Source organism: Xyrauchen texanus, chromosome 25 (assembly GCF_025860055.1).
Source record: "Xyrauchen texanus isolate HMW12.3.18 chromosome 25, RBS_HiC_50CHRs, whole genome shotgun sequence".
Lineage (NCBI taxonomy): Eukaryota > Metazoa > Chordata > Actinopteri > Cypriniformes > Catostomidae > Xyrauchen > Xyrauchen texanus.
The window spans coordinates 1,127,997-1,141,875 of NC_068300.1; the positions used below are offsets into that span (position 1 = coordinate 1,127,997).

Here is a 13,879-nt window from a genome sequence, read left to right on the forward strand (position 1 = left end):
GGTTGTTGCCGTGCTGTTGTTAAGTTGTTTTAACTGTGTTTCAGCACACCGCTATGTTGTTGCTAGGGTATTCTGGGTGTTTGTCAGGTTGTTGCTATGCTGTTGTTAAGTTGTTTTAACTGTGTTTCAGCACATTGCTATGCTGTTGCTAGGGTATTCTGGGTGTTTGTCAGGTTGTTGCTATGCTTTTAAGTTGTTTTAATTGTGTTTCAGCACATTGCTATGCTGTTGCTAGGGTGTTCTTGGTGGTTGTTAGGTTGTTGCTGTGATGTTGTTAAGTTGTTTTAACTGCGTTTCAGCACATTGCTATGCTGTTGCTAGGGTATTCTGGGTGGTTGTCAGGTTGTTGCTATGATTTTAAGTTGTTTTAACTGTGTTTCAGCACATTGCTATGCTGTTGCTAGGGTGTTCTGGGTGGTTGTTAGGTTGTTGCTGTGATGTTGTTAAGTTGTTTTAACTGTGTTTCAGCACATTGCTCTGCTGTTGCTAGGGTATTCTGGGTGTTTGTCAGGTTGTTGCTATGCTGTTGTTAAGTTGTTTTAACTGTGTTTCAGCACATTGCTATGCTGTTGCTAGGGTATTCTGGGTGTTTGTCAGGTTGTTGCTATGCTGTTGTTAAGTTGTTTTAACTGTGTTTCAGCACATTGCTATGCTGTTGCTAGGGTATTCTGGGTGTTTGTCAAAGTGTTTTAGAAAGTAACTTAAAAGTAATGTGATTACTTTTTCAATGAAGTATTCAGTAAAGTAATCTGATTATAACTTTTAGAGAAGTAGTTGACTTTTCTACAGTAACTTACCCAAACCTGTCCCTGCGTGACCATCCCATTGCATTATATTTGATTAAAATATGTAATTTCTGTAATTGTTATGTGCAGTGTATTATATAGTTTTAAGTTACATTATATCTTTCCTGTATTGGCACATACACATTTCTGTGCAGCTGTGTCTCCGCCCACCTCTGTGTTTGTGAGGTATTGACAGCGGGTAATCATTTGAACATCAGACCGTGTGTGTGATGGAACAGTGTCTGCTGATTTAACAGAGCAAAGAGCAACGAGAGATCTGGAAAGAACCGCAGGACAACAGCGTCATGAAGGTCCTCTCTGTGATATTCTTCACCTGTGTTCTCCAGATTAACGTGAGCTTCTATATTTCCTTCATCTGCTCAGTACGACATTTGAAAGGGTTGTGAGAAATACAAGCTTTTTTCTGATTATATTTTTTGTCATGAACTGAAACTGATTTAGATCAAATCAAATCTCCTTAAATAGAAAAATGATCACATTTGAAAGGGTCATGACAATACAACGTCTCTAAACTGCACAAATAAATAAACAGATAATCTGTGTTTTTATCTTGTTGTCTATTAAAAAATAAACTGTATTTTTAAGTATAAAACTTCACTAATATATATACATATATTAGCCTATTCTCTTGTTTTAGCATAAACTAAATCACTTAATTTGTTTAGAGTTATGCTTAAAATGTTTTCCCAAGTATTAAGAACAATTATGTTTATGAAAATGCATATATAAAAAAAAACATGAAAGAAATATTTAAAAATATATATATTAAGAAAATGATTATTTTCATTGATTTTGATTCTTTAAGATTTTTTTGTATTTTATGTTTTATTTTTTTTGTCAAGAAACGAAACCACTGACAGTTTTTATTGACCAGCTTATATATTTGAATTCATCGTTCATATTTGTGATGAAATCTTCCGGAAGTATTTGGGGTGGACACCTGCATTTGTAAAGTCAGTTGTTGCATCAACATGAAGCCAAATTGTGACAGAATGTTTTATTGTGCAACTCATGTCTGATGAAATACATCTTATTGTTAAACTCATCACTGATGAAATGCATCTTGTTGTTAAACTCATCACTTATGAAATACATCTTATTGTTAAACTCATCACTGATGAAATGCATCTTGTTGTTAAACTCATCACTGATGAAATACATCTCGTTGTTAAACTCATCACTGATGAAATACATCTCGTTGTTAAACTCGTCACTTATGAAATACATCTCGTTGTTAAACTCATCACTGATGAAATACATCTCGTTGTTAAACTCATCACTTATGAAATACATCTCGTTGTTAAACTCATCGCTGATGAAATACATCTCGTTGTTAAACTCATCACTGATGAAATACATTTCGTTGTTAAACTCATCACTGATGAAATACATCTCGTTGTTAAACTCATCACTGATGAAATACATCTCGTTGTTAAACTCATCACTGATGAAATACATCTCGTTGTTAAACTCATAACTGATGAAATACATCTCGTTGTTAAACTCATCACTGATGAAATACATCTTGTGTATTGGAGAACATTTCACTCACTGTTAGCGAACTGACACGATGTGTGTTAGAAGCCATGTAAAGTCATTTTGCAAACATTTCTCCACAGTTACGCACTGTTTTTCATAAGATCAGGCTCAACATTAGTGGTTTAAAGTAGTTTACTTGCTATTAGATTAAATGTTTTCTTTTCTTTTATCAGAGTCTGGAGAAAAGCCCATCTAAACCTCCAACCAATCCACCCCAACTCCCAAACCCCCCGGTGAACCCTCCCTGGGTATCCAGGCCTGTATCACATACAACCCACATGCCACAAACGGAGCAAAAACCTCAGACACCAAAAGTACCCAGTATAGCAAAACCAGCAAACCCAAACCCTGACCAACCAGAGCAAAACCCAGGAAAAATTGAACCCACTAATAAACCACATGTCAATGATGGTGTCCTGGGCCCACAGCAGTGCTTGGAGCAGAAATACACACGCTTGTCTTGCGCAAAAGTCTTCTGCCCGCCGTGGATGAGATGTATCTCGGGAGTGTGTGTGTGTAAGGTACCATACAAGTGTCCGCGGCAGGAGTCCCGTGTTTGTACACTGGATGGCTTGTCGTATTACTCCATGTGTCAGGCCAACGCCATCTCCTGCAGATCCAAGGAGCCAGTGTTCTCACACTTCAGTGCAACCTGCAAAGGTTAGATGTGAAGACCTTTCTGCAAGAATAAACAGAATGGGGGGGGTCTGTGTATCTCAGCGAGTATTGACGCTGACTATCACACCTGGAGTCGTGAGTTTGAATCCAGGAAGTGCTGAATGACACCAGCCAGGTCTCCTTAGCAACCAAATTGGCCCGGTTGCTAGGGAGGATCTGGGTATCTCAGCTAGTATTGACGCTGACTATCACACCTGGAGTCGCGAGTTTGAATCCAGGGCGTGCTGAGTGACTCCAGCCAGGTCTCCTTAGCAACCAAATTGGCCCGGTTGCTAGGGAGGGTGGAGTCACATGGGGTAACCTCCTCGTGGTCACTATAATGTGGTTCTCGCTCTCGGTGGGGTGTGTGGTGAGTTGTGCGTGGATGCCGCGGAGAATAGCGTGAAGCCTCCAAATGCGCTACGTCTCCACGGTAACGCGCTCAACAAGTCATGTTGGGATTGGGAATTGGCCGTTACAAATTGGGGAGAAAAAAATAATAAACAGAATATACAAAAAAATTCATAAAGAGTTAAATTAAGTAAAGATGTTAAAAGATCAGTTGTAACTCATCCTAGAGCTTTCAAACTATATCTACCAAACTTGATTCAGACATTTAGACTGTTCTGGAATAGTGTTATCTATTCTGACTCTCCCTTTTTATTTGGGATGTACGGTTGCCCTATGAGGGATAAACATACAGTCTGTTTACAGTCCAGTGACTGATGTTGTATGCCAAATGTAAAACTCTTGTTTGCCAAGGTCTTTCTGTCCAACGGTTGTCCATCTAGCCTGACTGACATCCACAGACGAGTCACAGAAAAGCGAAAAGAAGGGAATAGATATCAAAGTTCCTTTGGTAGCCTTTGGTGTATGAGTAAATACTGTTCATCTGTATGTTTGTGTCTAGTGGGAGATAAGGTTGAGGTAACGTTGGTTAAATCTGAGGACTCTAAAGATGTAATTATGATACAAACTCCAGCTTCGGAAAAAAGGTTGGTATGTGGCAAATACTGGGATATGGCTGCTGCTAACGTTGTCTGCCAAAACCCTGGAAACGCTCCCAGGTAAGCACACCTGCACACCAGAATGACTTTTGACATTTTAAAATTGACATTCGAATTTTCATAACTTCATATTTCTCTCTCTCTTTCTGCCTCTAGCGGTGCAAAGCTGGCATCCAAAATGTCATATCGGTTACTTGAAAAAGCTAAAAAATGGCCAAATGAGTGTATGAGTGTCCGCTGCACAGGGTCTGAACTCTCATTGGCTGAGTGTTCGATCGCTACACCAGAGCCAATCACAGAAAAAACAGAAGTGGCTGTCGCAAACTGTTATAAGGAGCCTCATCAAGGTGTCCATCTCCTCTTATACACAGTCGTCAATGAAATGCTGTTTTATTTAACCCTCCTGTAGTATTGAAAAATGGCACTTCCCTTTGGTATTCACGGTCATTTTTGACCGGTAGGGTCAGATGTGTTACCCTTATTTTTTGATGATGATGATGATGATGATGATACAATTTCTACTTCTCTGAAGTAAGAACAATTTTGGGATTTTATTCTATTTGTATCTTATTTATCTGTACATTTCTACATTTTTCCATTAATTTGCATATACAAATAAACACATTTATGTGGTACGGTTCCGCCGGGTAATCCCCCACGGACCGCCCACTTCCCGGTACACTGGTTTGCTCCCATCCAGTTCCAGTTCTAGGATGAGACAGGCAGCTCACCTCAGTCCCAATGATGTCGATCGCTGCATCGGAAAGAGCACCTTGGTGATGTCTACCGCCGAGGACTCAACCGGGCTGCCGCCTTCGGATGTGGCAGCCCAGTCTGAGGCCAACACGGAGCTGACCGCCATACTTGCCCAGGCCGCCGCGAGTGTCATCTTGAGTGAAATCCTCCATCCACCCCTGACCGCTCGCGGCCACACCCCCTTCCAGTCCCCTTCTTCCCGGAGGTGCACGACGAGCTGATGCAATCGTGGAAGGCACCTTTCGCTGCCCGAACCCGATCCTTCAGCTCGTCTGCTCTCACTACCCTCGATGGTGGGGTGGCCGAGGGTTATGCTGCGATACCCCAGGTGGATAAGATGATCACGTCACAGCTGTGCCCGCTGAGCGCCGCCACCTGGCGGAGTCACCCGGCACTCCCTTCCCGAGCCTGTAGGACGACCTCGTCTCTGGTGACCAAAGCCTACAGTCCGGGCGGTGTGATGAGTCTTGAGGCACGCCCAAGAGGACCTCCTCCTCAGTCGCCAGCCCACCTTATGCCAGGCGCACGGAGCAAGATAAGTGCTTTGAGGGCTCCATCAGCTTGGTCGCCACGGGTGGCAGATCCACTCCCTGACGCAACACACCCTGCTCCCCCTGCCACGAGGCCCCACCCCCAGGAATGTCAGATACAATCCTTCCGTTAGTGCCCCTTCCCTGGAGTTTGGACAGGTGGCTATTGCTTTCCAACCCGTCGTGCTGGTTGGCCAGAACCATCCAACATACCTCAACTCAGACCCTTCCTACGGTTTGCGTTCGACGGTCAGGTGAATCAGTACAAGGTCCTCACCTTTGGCTTGTCCCTGTCCCATAGCGTCTTCACGAAGGTCGCAGAGGCAGCCTTCACCCTATAAAGGGAAGTGGGCATTCACATACTAAACTACCTCGACAACTGACTGATTATAGCGCACTTTTGAGAGTTACTGTGTGCACACAGGGACCTGGTACTCATGCACCTCAACAGCTTAGGGCTTGGGATCAGCAGGGAAAAGAGCAAGCTCTCCCTGGTTCAGAGCATCTCTTTTCTCGGCATGGAGTGTCAATGATAGCGCAACTCACGGCCGAGTCCCGAGGTATGCATGGTGCTACGGCACACATCATGTGGCTCTCAAGCCCACCTGCTGCCGCCTTTTAAGCCCTTGGACAGACCTTACGTTCCTGTGGGCTGGAGTCCCCAAACAGCAAGTGTCCAGGCGTGTTATAGTTACGACAGATGCCTCCAAGACAGGCTGGGGTGCCTTTTGCAATGGGCACGCAGCCGCTGGCTCCTGGACAGGACATCGCCTGCATTGCCACATCAACTGCCTCGAGTTTCTGGCAGTACAGCTCGCCCTGTGGAGGCTATTGCTGTTGATCCAGGGCAAGCACATGTTGGTCCAGACGGACAACACGACGACAGTGACTTATGTAAACCGCCAAGGCAGCAGATGCTCTGTCATAACAGGTGACGCTCAGGGGAGAGTGGAGACTCCACCCCCAGGTGGTCCAGCTGATTTGGACTCGATTCAGCAAGGCACAGGTAGACCTGTTCGCCTCCCGGGAATCCTCCCACTGCTCTGGTATGCCCTGATGGGAGCTCCCCTTGGTACAGATGCGCTGGCACACAGTTGGCCCCGGGGGATGTGCAAATATGCATTCCCCCCAGTTCCTACTTGCACAGTTTCTGCATAAGATCAGGGAGGACTAGGATTAGGTCATTCTCGTGGCTCTGTATTGGCCCACCCAGACCTGGTTCTCGGATCTCACGCTTCTCGCGACAGCACCTCCCTGGCAAATTCCCCTGAAGAAGGACCTTCTTTCTCAGGGATGGAGCACCCTCTGGCACTTTCCCTCATGGCCTTTTTAGGCCCACGGAGAGCCCTTTTCGAGCCCCTAGAGTCAGTCGAGTTAAAGGCCATCTCATTGAAGACCAACCTCCTGACCACGCTCACTTCCATCAAGAGGGTCGGGGAACTGCAAGCGTTCTCTGTCAGCCAAGAGTAGGCACAGTTCAGTCCGGAAGACTCTCACATGATCCTGAGACCCCGACCGGGCTATGTGCCCAAGGTTCCTACGAACCTTTTTAGGGATCAGGAGGAGGCAGACCCAGTATTTACATTGCTTTGGCCTTTTCTGAAAGATCTGAAGGTGTCTGGGGCTCTCAAGATCGACCCCTAGTGTCACTACATGACATCAGGGAATGGAGGTTACGACAGTAACCGAGAGGTTATTCTTAAAGGAAATGTTCACCCAAAAATTACAATCTCTCAATGTTTACTTTGCCTTTATACAAGAGCAGAAAATCATCGACACTCCAGGCAACAGATCTTGCAATGTTGACACACACACATACACACACACACACACATACACACTCACTCACACACACACACTAATAGATCTTCTCTGTGCAGGTAAATGTGAGGGCTTCACCTGTGTGAACGGGAGGTGTCTAAAGTATAAAAACACCTGTAATGGTGTTGATGACTGTGGAGACAACAGTGATGAGATGTGCTGCCTGAGTGAGTCTGTACTTTGTGTCTCAATCTGTGACATCATCTTTACTAATAAACTATATTATACGATACATTATTAGCAATAAATATAAGTCAGAATGAGCTTTATTGCCCAGTATAGAATAATGTATTGTCAAATATGCCATATATAGATGTACAGTTATGTGCAGAAGAGGTCAGGTGTGTTATAAATAAATATTTGTGAAAATGTGCATTATTATTATTAAGTATTGTGTTTTTAATAATAATAATAAGAATAATACCTCAAATACTGTAATTCCATGTTACAGTATTCCTGAATTGTCTGTGAAGTGTGCAGTATCGGTGCCACTAGCATCCCCAAACATAACTGAGTGTTTTCAAACAGGTTTCCCAAACATTTGCCGAACAGATATTCCTGCCCAAAGTCGTGCATTTGGTGTCGCTACAGAAAGAGAAGGAACGATAATCCTCATATTATTGTGTTTGTTTGAAGGTTGTGGAAATTCTGCATTCCACTGTAAATCGCACGTTTGTATTCCGGAACACGCTGTCCGAGATGGGATCAGGGATTGTCTGGGAGGAGAAGATGAACTGGAAGGTCAGTGAAACTCATCTGAGATCTCATGCGGCACTCAAGCCACTTTTCAGTCTTCTGTATTTAGCTGGAGGGTTAGCATCCATCATCCATCTTCAACCGCTTATCTGAAGTCGGGTCGCGGGGGCAGCTGCTCCAGCAGGGGGCCCCAAACTTCCCTATCCCAAGCCACATTAACCAGCTCTGACTGGGGGACCCCGAGGCGTTCCCAGGCCAGTGTGGAGATGTAATCTCTCCGACTAATCCTGGGTCTTCCCCGAGGCCTCCTCCCAGCTGGACGTGCCTGAAACACCTCCCTAGGGAGGAGCCCAGGGGGCACATATTTACTCCGATACATTTCTACAAACCCTTTATTTACTTTTGATCAATTCACTAATCTGAGTCCAAATCCTACATAATAAAGACTCCAGCACCGCCACTGGACTAGATATTTCTCTTATGCGCTGCTTTAAAAAGTGACTCAACTTTCACTTCAGAGAGACATTTGGGTCTTTATACAACGATGTTACAAAGTATGTGAAGCTGTTTGCACGTACATCATGTAATCCATCAAAGACAGCCATTACCACATGTAACATGTAACAATAAAACACAGTTCTGTAAGTGTGCTTGTGTTCTCTTTGTGTTACAGTAACGGAGGACCCCAAAAAAGGTAAGAAACTCTTGAAACTGTTTGTTTCTGTGTACCGATTCCTAACATTCTTGGAACGTTTCGTTGAGGTTCTATTTTTATCATAAACTAACATTCCCAGAACATTGTAAGGAGGTTTTTGAGTGACAACCCAGCAAACGCAAACGTTCCCCTAATGTTAGCGTATGGTTCACGTTTGGTTATTTTTTTGGAACCGATTCCTAACGTTCTTGGAACGTTTCGTTGAGGTTCTATTTTTTAACGTTGCAGGAAGGTTTTTGTGTGATAAAGCAGAAAACACAGAATATTCCTCTAACGTTAGCAAACGGTTAACGTTTGGTTATTTTTTTAGGAACTAATTCTTAGCATTCTTGGAACGTTCCATTTAGATATTATTTTTTATAACCATAAACTAACGTTCCCAGAACGTTGCAGGAAGGTTTTTGTGTGTCAACCCAGCAAACAGAAGGTTCCCCAGATGTTAGTGTATGGTTCACGTTTGGCTCTTTTTGGGTACTGATTCATAACATTCTTGGAACGTTTCGTTGAGGTTCTATTTTTTTTAAAACCATAAACTAACGTTCTCAGAATGTTGCAAGGAGGTTTTTGTGTCACAACCCAGCAAACGCATAATGTTCCCCTAATGTTAGCGTAAGGTTCACGTTTGGTTATTTTTTGGGAACCGATTCCTGACATTCTTGGAACGTTTAGTACAGGTTCTATGTTAGCGTAAGGTTCATGTTTGGTTATTTTTTTAGGAACGAATTCTTAGCATTCTTGGAACGTTTTATTTAGGTTAATTTTTTATCATTAACAAACGTTCCCAGAACATTGCAGGAGGTTTTTGTGTGACAACGCAGTGAACACAGAACGTTCCCCTAATGTTAGCGTAAGGTTCCTGATTGGTTATTTTTTTGGAACCGATTCATAACATTCTTGGAACGTTCCATTTAGATATCATTTTTTATAACCCTAAATGAACATTCCCAGAACGTTGCAGGAAGGTTTTTGTGTGTCAACCCAGCAAACAGAAGGTTCCCCTAATGTTAGCGTATGGTTCACGTTTGGTTCTTTTTGGGAACCGATTCCTAACATTCTTTGAACGTTCCATTTAGATATAATGTTTTATAACCATAAACGAACGTTCCCAGAACATTGCAGGGAGGTTTTTGAGTGACAACCCAGCAAACACAGAACGTTCCCCTAATGTTAGTGTAAGGTTCACGTTTGGTTATTTTTTAGGAAACGATTCCTAACATTCTTGGAACGTTCCATTTAAATATAATTTTTATAACCATATAAAACATCATGTAATTCATCAAAGACAGCCATTACCACATGTAACAATAAAACACAGTTCTGTAAGTGTGTTTGTGTTCTCTTTGTGTTACAGTAACGGAGGACCCCAAAAAAGGTAAGAAGAAACTCTTGAAACTGTTTGTTTCCGTGTACTCCCGTCACGTGTCCCAATTGATTGTACAGTTGACAGTGATTATTCATATAGTTCTCTATAACGAATACTCTTCTGCGCTGATGTAAAGGCTTGAAACACACAGCGGGAGGTCACAGGTCGACATTTACACGTCATTGACATGAGAATGTTTTTGTGTTCTCTGTGTGTTACAGGAAAAAACAAAACCATTCAACAGTGGTATTCGGACCCAAAAGAAGGTAAGAACAAACTCTTAAATCCTGTTCAGGGTCTCACTGCGGGTCTACACGTAATCAAGTGCATTGATCAATCTAACGCGATCACTTTTATTATATGCACACTCCATCTCCACTTCAACATGTCACCGCAACACGCATAGAAATCTGACCTGCTGTTAAAGAAAACGTTCCGAGCTTCCTCACGTTGGCAGAGTTCTGTTTGGGAAGATGAATGTTTTCATGTGTGTCCTGAACAACATGTTCCTCAAATGTGTCTCTTATTGATTATATGGTGTAGTCAGCATCTGGAACAACACAGGAGAGTGTATCCATAGGATTCAAAGGCTCTAGGTGATGTGTTTAGTATCATACAGCTGCATCAACACACGTGCTCTTTAACCTCTGACCTCCCCGCCATGTGTTCTAGAGATCAGAAACATCCGCACGTCTTTAGAGAAACTGGAATGTGGCATTCCCAACATGGACTACGTCTACCGGCCTGAGGAAAAGGTTCCTTCACATCAGCGCAGTAAACGATTAGTGGGAGGAGAAGAGGCCTTACCGGTCAGTTCAGATACACAACAACGCACAACCACTGTCAACTACACAACACAAATACACAATACGCTAAACCAACACAATTTGGACAAGAAAAATGTGGTTTTAGTGGTTTTCAGAGGACATAAAACGACAACAAATACTGAACGATCTGTGTGTGACCTTTGACCCTGCAGACTCAAATCCAGTGGCAGGTGGCGATACAGGAGGACAAAGAGATCCACTGCGGAGGGGCGTATCTGGGTGGCTGCTGGGTTTTGACCGCCGCCCACTGCGTCAGGTACAACCAATCAAACAGTTGTTCTTGGACAGCAACATTCTTAGAACGTTCTATTTAGGTTCTATTTTTATAACCATAAACGAACGTTCCCAGAACGTTGCAGGAATGTTTTTGTGTGACAACGCAGTAAACACAGAACGTTCCCCTAATGTTAGCGTAAGGTTCCTGATTGGTTATTTTTTTGGGAACCGATTCCTAACATTCTTGGAACGTTCCATTTAGATATTATTTTTTATAACCATAAACTAACGTTCCCAGAACGTTGTAGGAAGGTTTTATTCTGACAACCTAATAAGAACTTACACAGAATGTTCTCTAGTGGTTTTGTTTAAGTTTAATTTTCCATTCACACTTTTCATAATTGTATCAATATTACTCATTGATCAACGTTGCAGAGAGGTTATTAGTAGCAAGCAAAGCCTGACATTAGTGCAGTACAGCATTTAATTGAATATAGAAGATCACGTTGTATTGAACGCATCAGTCTGTTGTTGTAACATTGTGTCCGTGTCAAGACCCAAACCGAAGTCGTTCCGAATCAAGATTTCTCTGTGGGAGAAACATAACCGGCAGTCGACGACAGACAGCATTCCGGTGAAGAACATTATTATTCATCATGAATATAACCCTCAAACATACGAGAATGACATCGCTCTGGTGCAGCTGGAGTTACTGAATCTCTCGGACCAGTGCATACAGGAGAATCCCGCCGTCCGCGCCGTTTGTGTGCCGTGGTCCACCCAACAGTTCCAACCAAACGACACCTGCACCATCTCCGGCTGGGGGCGCAACAAAGGTACGACTGGACACACGAAACACTAGAGACAGATGTGTTGGATTGTTTGTGTGTGTGAAACCTGTCAAGAACTCGTTTTGCTTGTTTGTTTGTAGATGGGAAGTCAGCACCGATTCTAAAATGGGCAAATGTGACGATTATCGCCGACTGCAAGACTTACTACAAAGGCCGCATCCATCCTGGAATGGAGTGTGCAGGTGTGTGTTTGTCTGTGTGATCCCAGAATGACATCAACAGGAACATTACTGAAGTTCATCCCAAAACTAAAGTCATCATTTACTCACCCTCATGTCATTGAAACCTTTGCACATGCACACTCTTGTCAGATAAAACCCAGCGCCTGAATCTAAATGTTTTATCTTGTCGTTACTGTGATGCTTCAGATCAATGATGTCATTGGTTGTTCTCTGTCAGGTGACCTGGAGGGGAAGGTGGACTCGTGTCAAGGTGACTCCGGTGGACCTCTGGTGTGTAAAGACGCTTCCGGAGTGTCGTATGTTTGGGGTTTAGTGAGCTGGGGTGATAAATGTGGGGAACCCGATCACCCTGGTGTTTACACTAAAGTGGCACATTATTTCGACTGGATCCGCTTTAACACGGGCTGGCCAGCCGTTACCAAATATAACCAGTAAAGATGCCACCACAGATAATCTCTCTCTCACCAGTTATAACTGGTGCACATTTGCTGGTTTGTGTCGCTATCCCAGTCTGTACGTGCTTTTGAAAAAGTTTTGTTGTTATTAAAATGCAGATGAGAACTCATTTATCTGGCAATGTAAAAGCCTGTGTTGTTTTGTTTGTGATTTTGTGGCGTTTCTGGGATTTTACACTTTTAAAGTAATCTAATCTGATTACTTTTGGATTACTTATTGCAAGTGTTGATGAAAAATGAATTTCAAGTGCATTAAGTACAGTGCAGTGCAGTGTAATCAAATTACAATGTAATTAGTAACTGTAATCGAATTACTTTTTGGGTAAAAAGAGTAGTGTAATGCATTACATTTTAAATACATGTAATCCGATTACAGTTGCTGATTTTCAATTAATTTAAGTACTTTTACTACTTAGTAGTGAGTTTTGAGTTTGAAGGGAAAAGTGTTTCAGAAAGTAACTTAAAAAATAATTAATAATGTGATTACTTTTTTGTGGATTACTATTTTTAAGTAACTTACATAGACACTGCTTAAGTACCAGTTTAGACTGCTTATATAACGTGACAGACAACATATTCAACAATCAAAGAATCGAAGTTAGCCCCTTACTACCCAACACTGACTATAGTATATATATTATAGTGCACAACACAATGAGCAAAACTAGTCATTGAAAACAACAGAATGAAGCCTCAAACATGTCTTTATAGGCGTATAACTAACGTGATTTAAATTGGATCTTTGTTGCCGATGTGAAAATAACTTTGGTTTCTTCGTGTTGAATTACTCTCCACCTGAAGTCACATTTAACAACCACATGCAGATCAACTTACTTTTAGGTTTTTAAGAAGCTTAAACGCTGTGGAGCCGCCGGCGGGACAAAAGGGGGCGCTATATTGCGAAACAAGTTTACACTTAAAGGTTAAAATCTCAGGCATGTGAGGTGTCACTTGAAAGCTTAAAACCTGAACTTGTCAGAGATAACATCACTTCTGCATTTATGTTACTTAAAATAACAAAATAAGTCATGAAAATTAGCGCCCCCTAGAGGAAATGTGGTGGAAAAATGTATATGAATATAAAAGTCTTCCAAATAGCTAAGTAGACATGTCATATATCAAATGAAAGCTCTCATTCTCAGAAATGTGACTATATAGATCATTTTGTTGCACTAATAACACAGTTCAAAGATTTTCAAAAGAATCACAAAGTGAAAAATATAAATGTCTCTTTATTCTCTGATAACTGCTGCTGTAAGCACCAAATAGCAAAAAACTTTATATCTGCTTCTACATTAGTAAGTTCTCTAAAATATGAGCCATTGTTTAGAATTAGCTTTTTTTAACTTGTCTGTGAGATTGTTTGTGTGAATACAGTTCACATCCGTGAGGGGTATAATGTGTTAGAGCGCCCCCTACAGTTCACATCTGTGAGGGGTATAATGTGTTAGAGCGCCC

The 13,879-nt window shown here is 42.3% G+C and overlaps 1 protein-coding gene across 3 annotated transcripts; it reads left to right on the top strand.

Annotated features, from left to right (window-relative positions):
• Window positions 1–997: 997 nt before the first annotated feature.
• Window positions 998–12,562, top strand: cfi (complement factor I). Of its 3 annotated transcripts, XM_052091015.1 has the most exons (14): window positions 998–1,138; window positions 2,519–3,005; window positions 3,913–4,069; window positions 4,166–4,356; window positions 7,176–7,283; window positions 7,753–7,857; window positions 8,486–8,506; window positions 9,879–9,899; window positions 10,112–10,156; window positions 10,563–10,699; window positions 10,870–10,973; window positions 11,489–11,769; window positions 11,865–11,966; window positions 12,184–12,562. In XM_052091015.1, exons 1-14 carry the CDS (start codon window positions 1,091–1,093, stop codon window positions 12,399–12,401), a joined length of 2,025 nt encoding a protein of 674 aa, XP_051946975.1. In that variant the 5' UTR covers window positions 998–1,090; the 3' UTR covers window positions 12,402–12,562. The 3 variants fall into 3 exon arrangements, with proteins under 3 accessions (XP_051946975.1, XP_051946976.1, XP_051946977.1); XM_052091016.1 differs by lacking the exon at window positions 9,879–9,899; XM_052091017.1 differs by lacking the exon at window positions 8,486–8,506.
• The last annotated feature ends 1,317 nt before the right edge of the window (window positions 12,563–13,879 follow it).

Excerpts from the sequence above, each read along its gene's own strand:
- cfi (XM_052091015.1), top strand. The coding sequence starts at position 1,091 with ATGAAGGTCCTCTCTGTGATATTCTTCACCTGTGTTCTCCAGATTAAC. Across the intron at positions 1,139-2,518 it reads CCTGTGTTCTCCAGATTAAC|AGTCTGGAGAAAAGCCCATC; the intron begins GTGAGCTTCTAT and ends TTCTTTTATCAG. Across the intron at positions 8,507-9,878 it reads AACGGAGGACCCCAAAAAAG|TAACGGAGGACCCCAAAAAA; the intron begins GTAAGAAACTCT and ends TTTGTGTTACAG.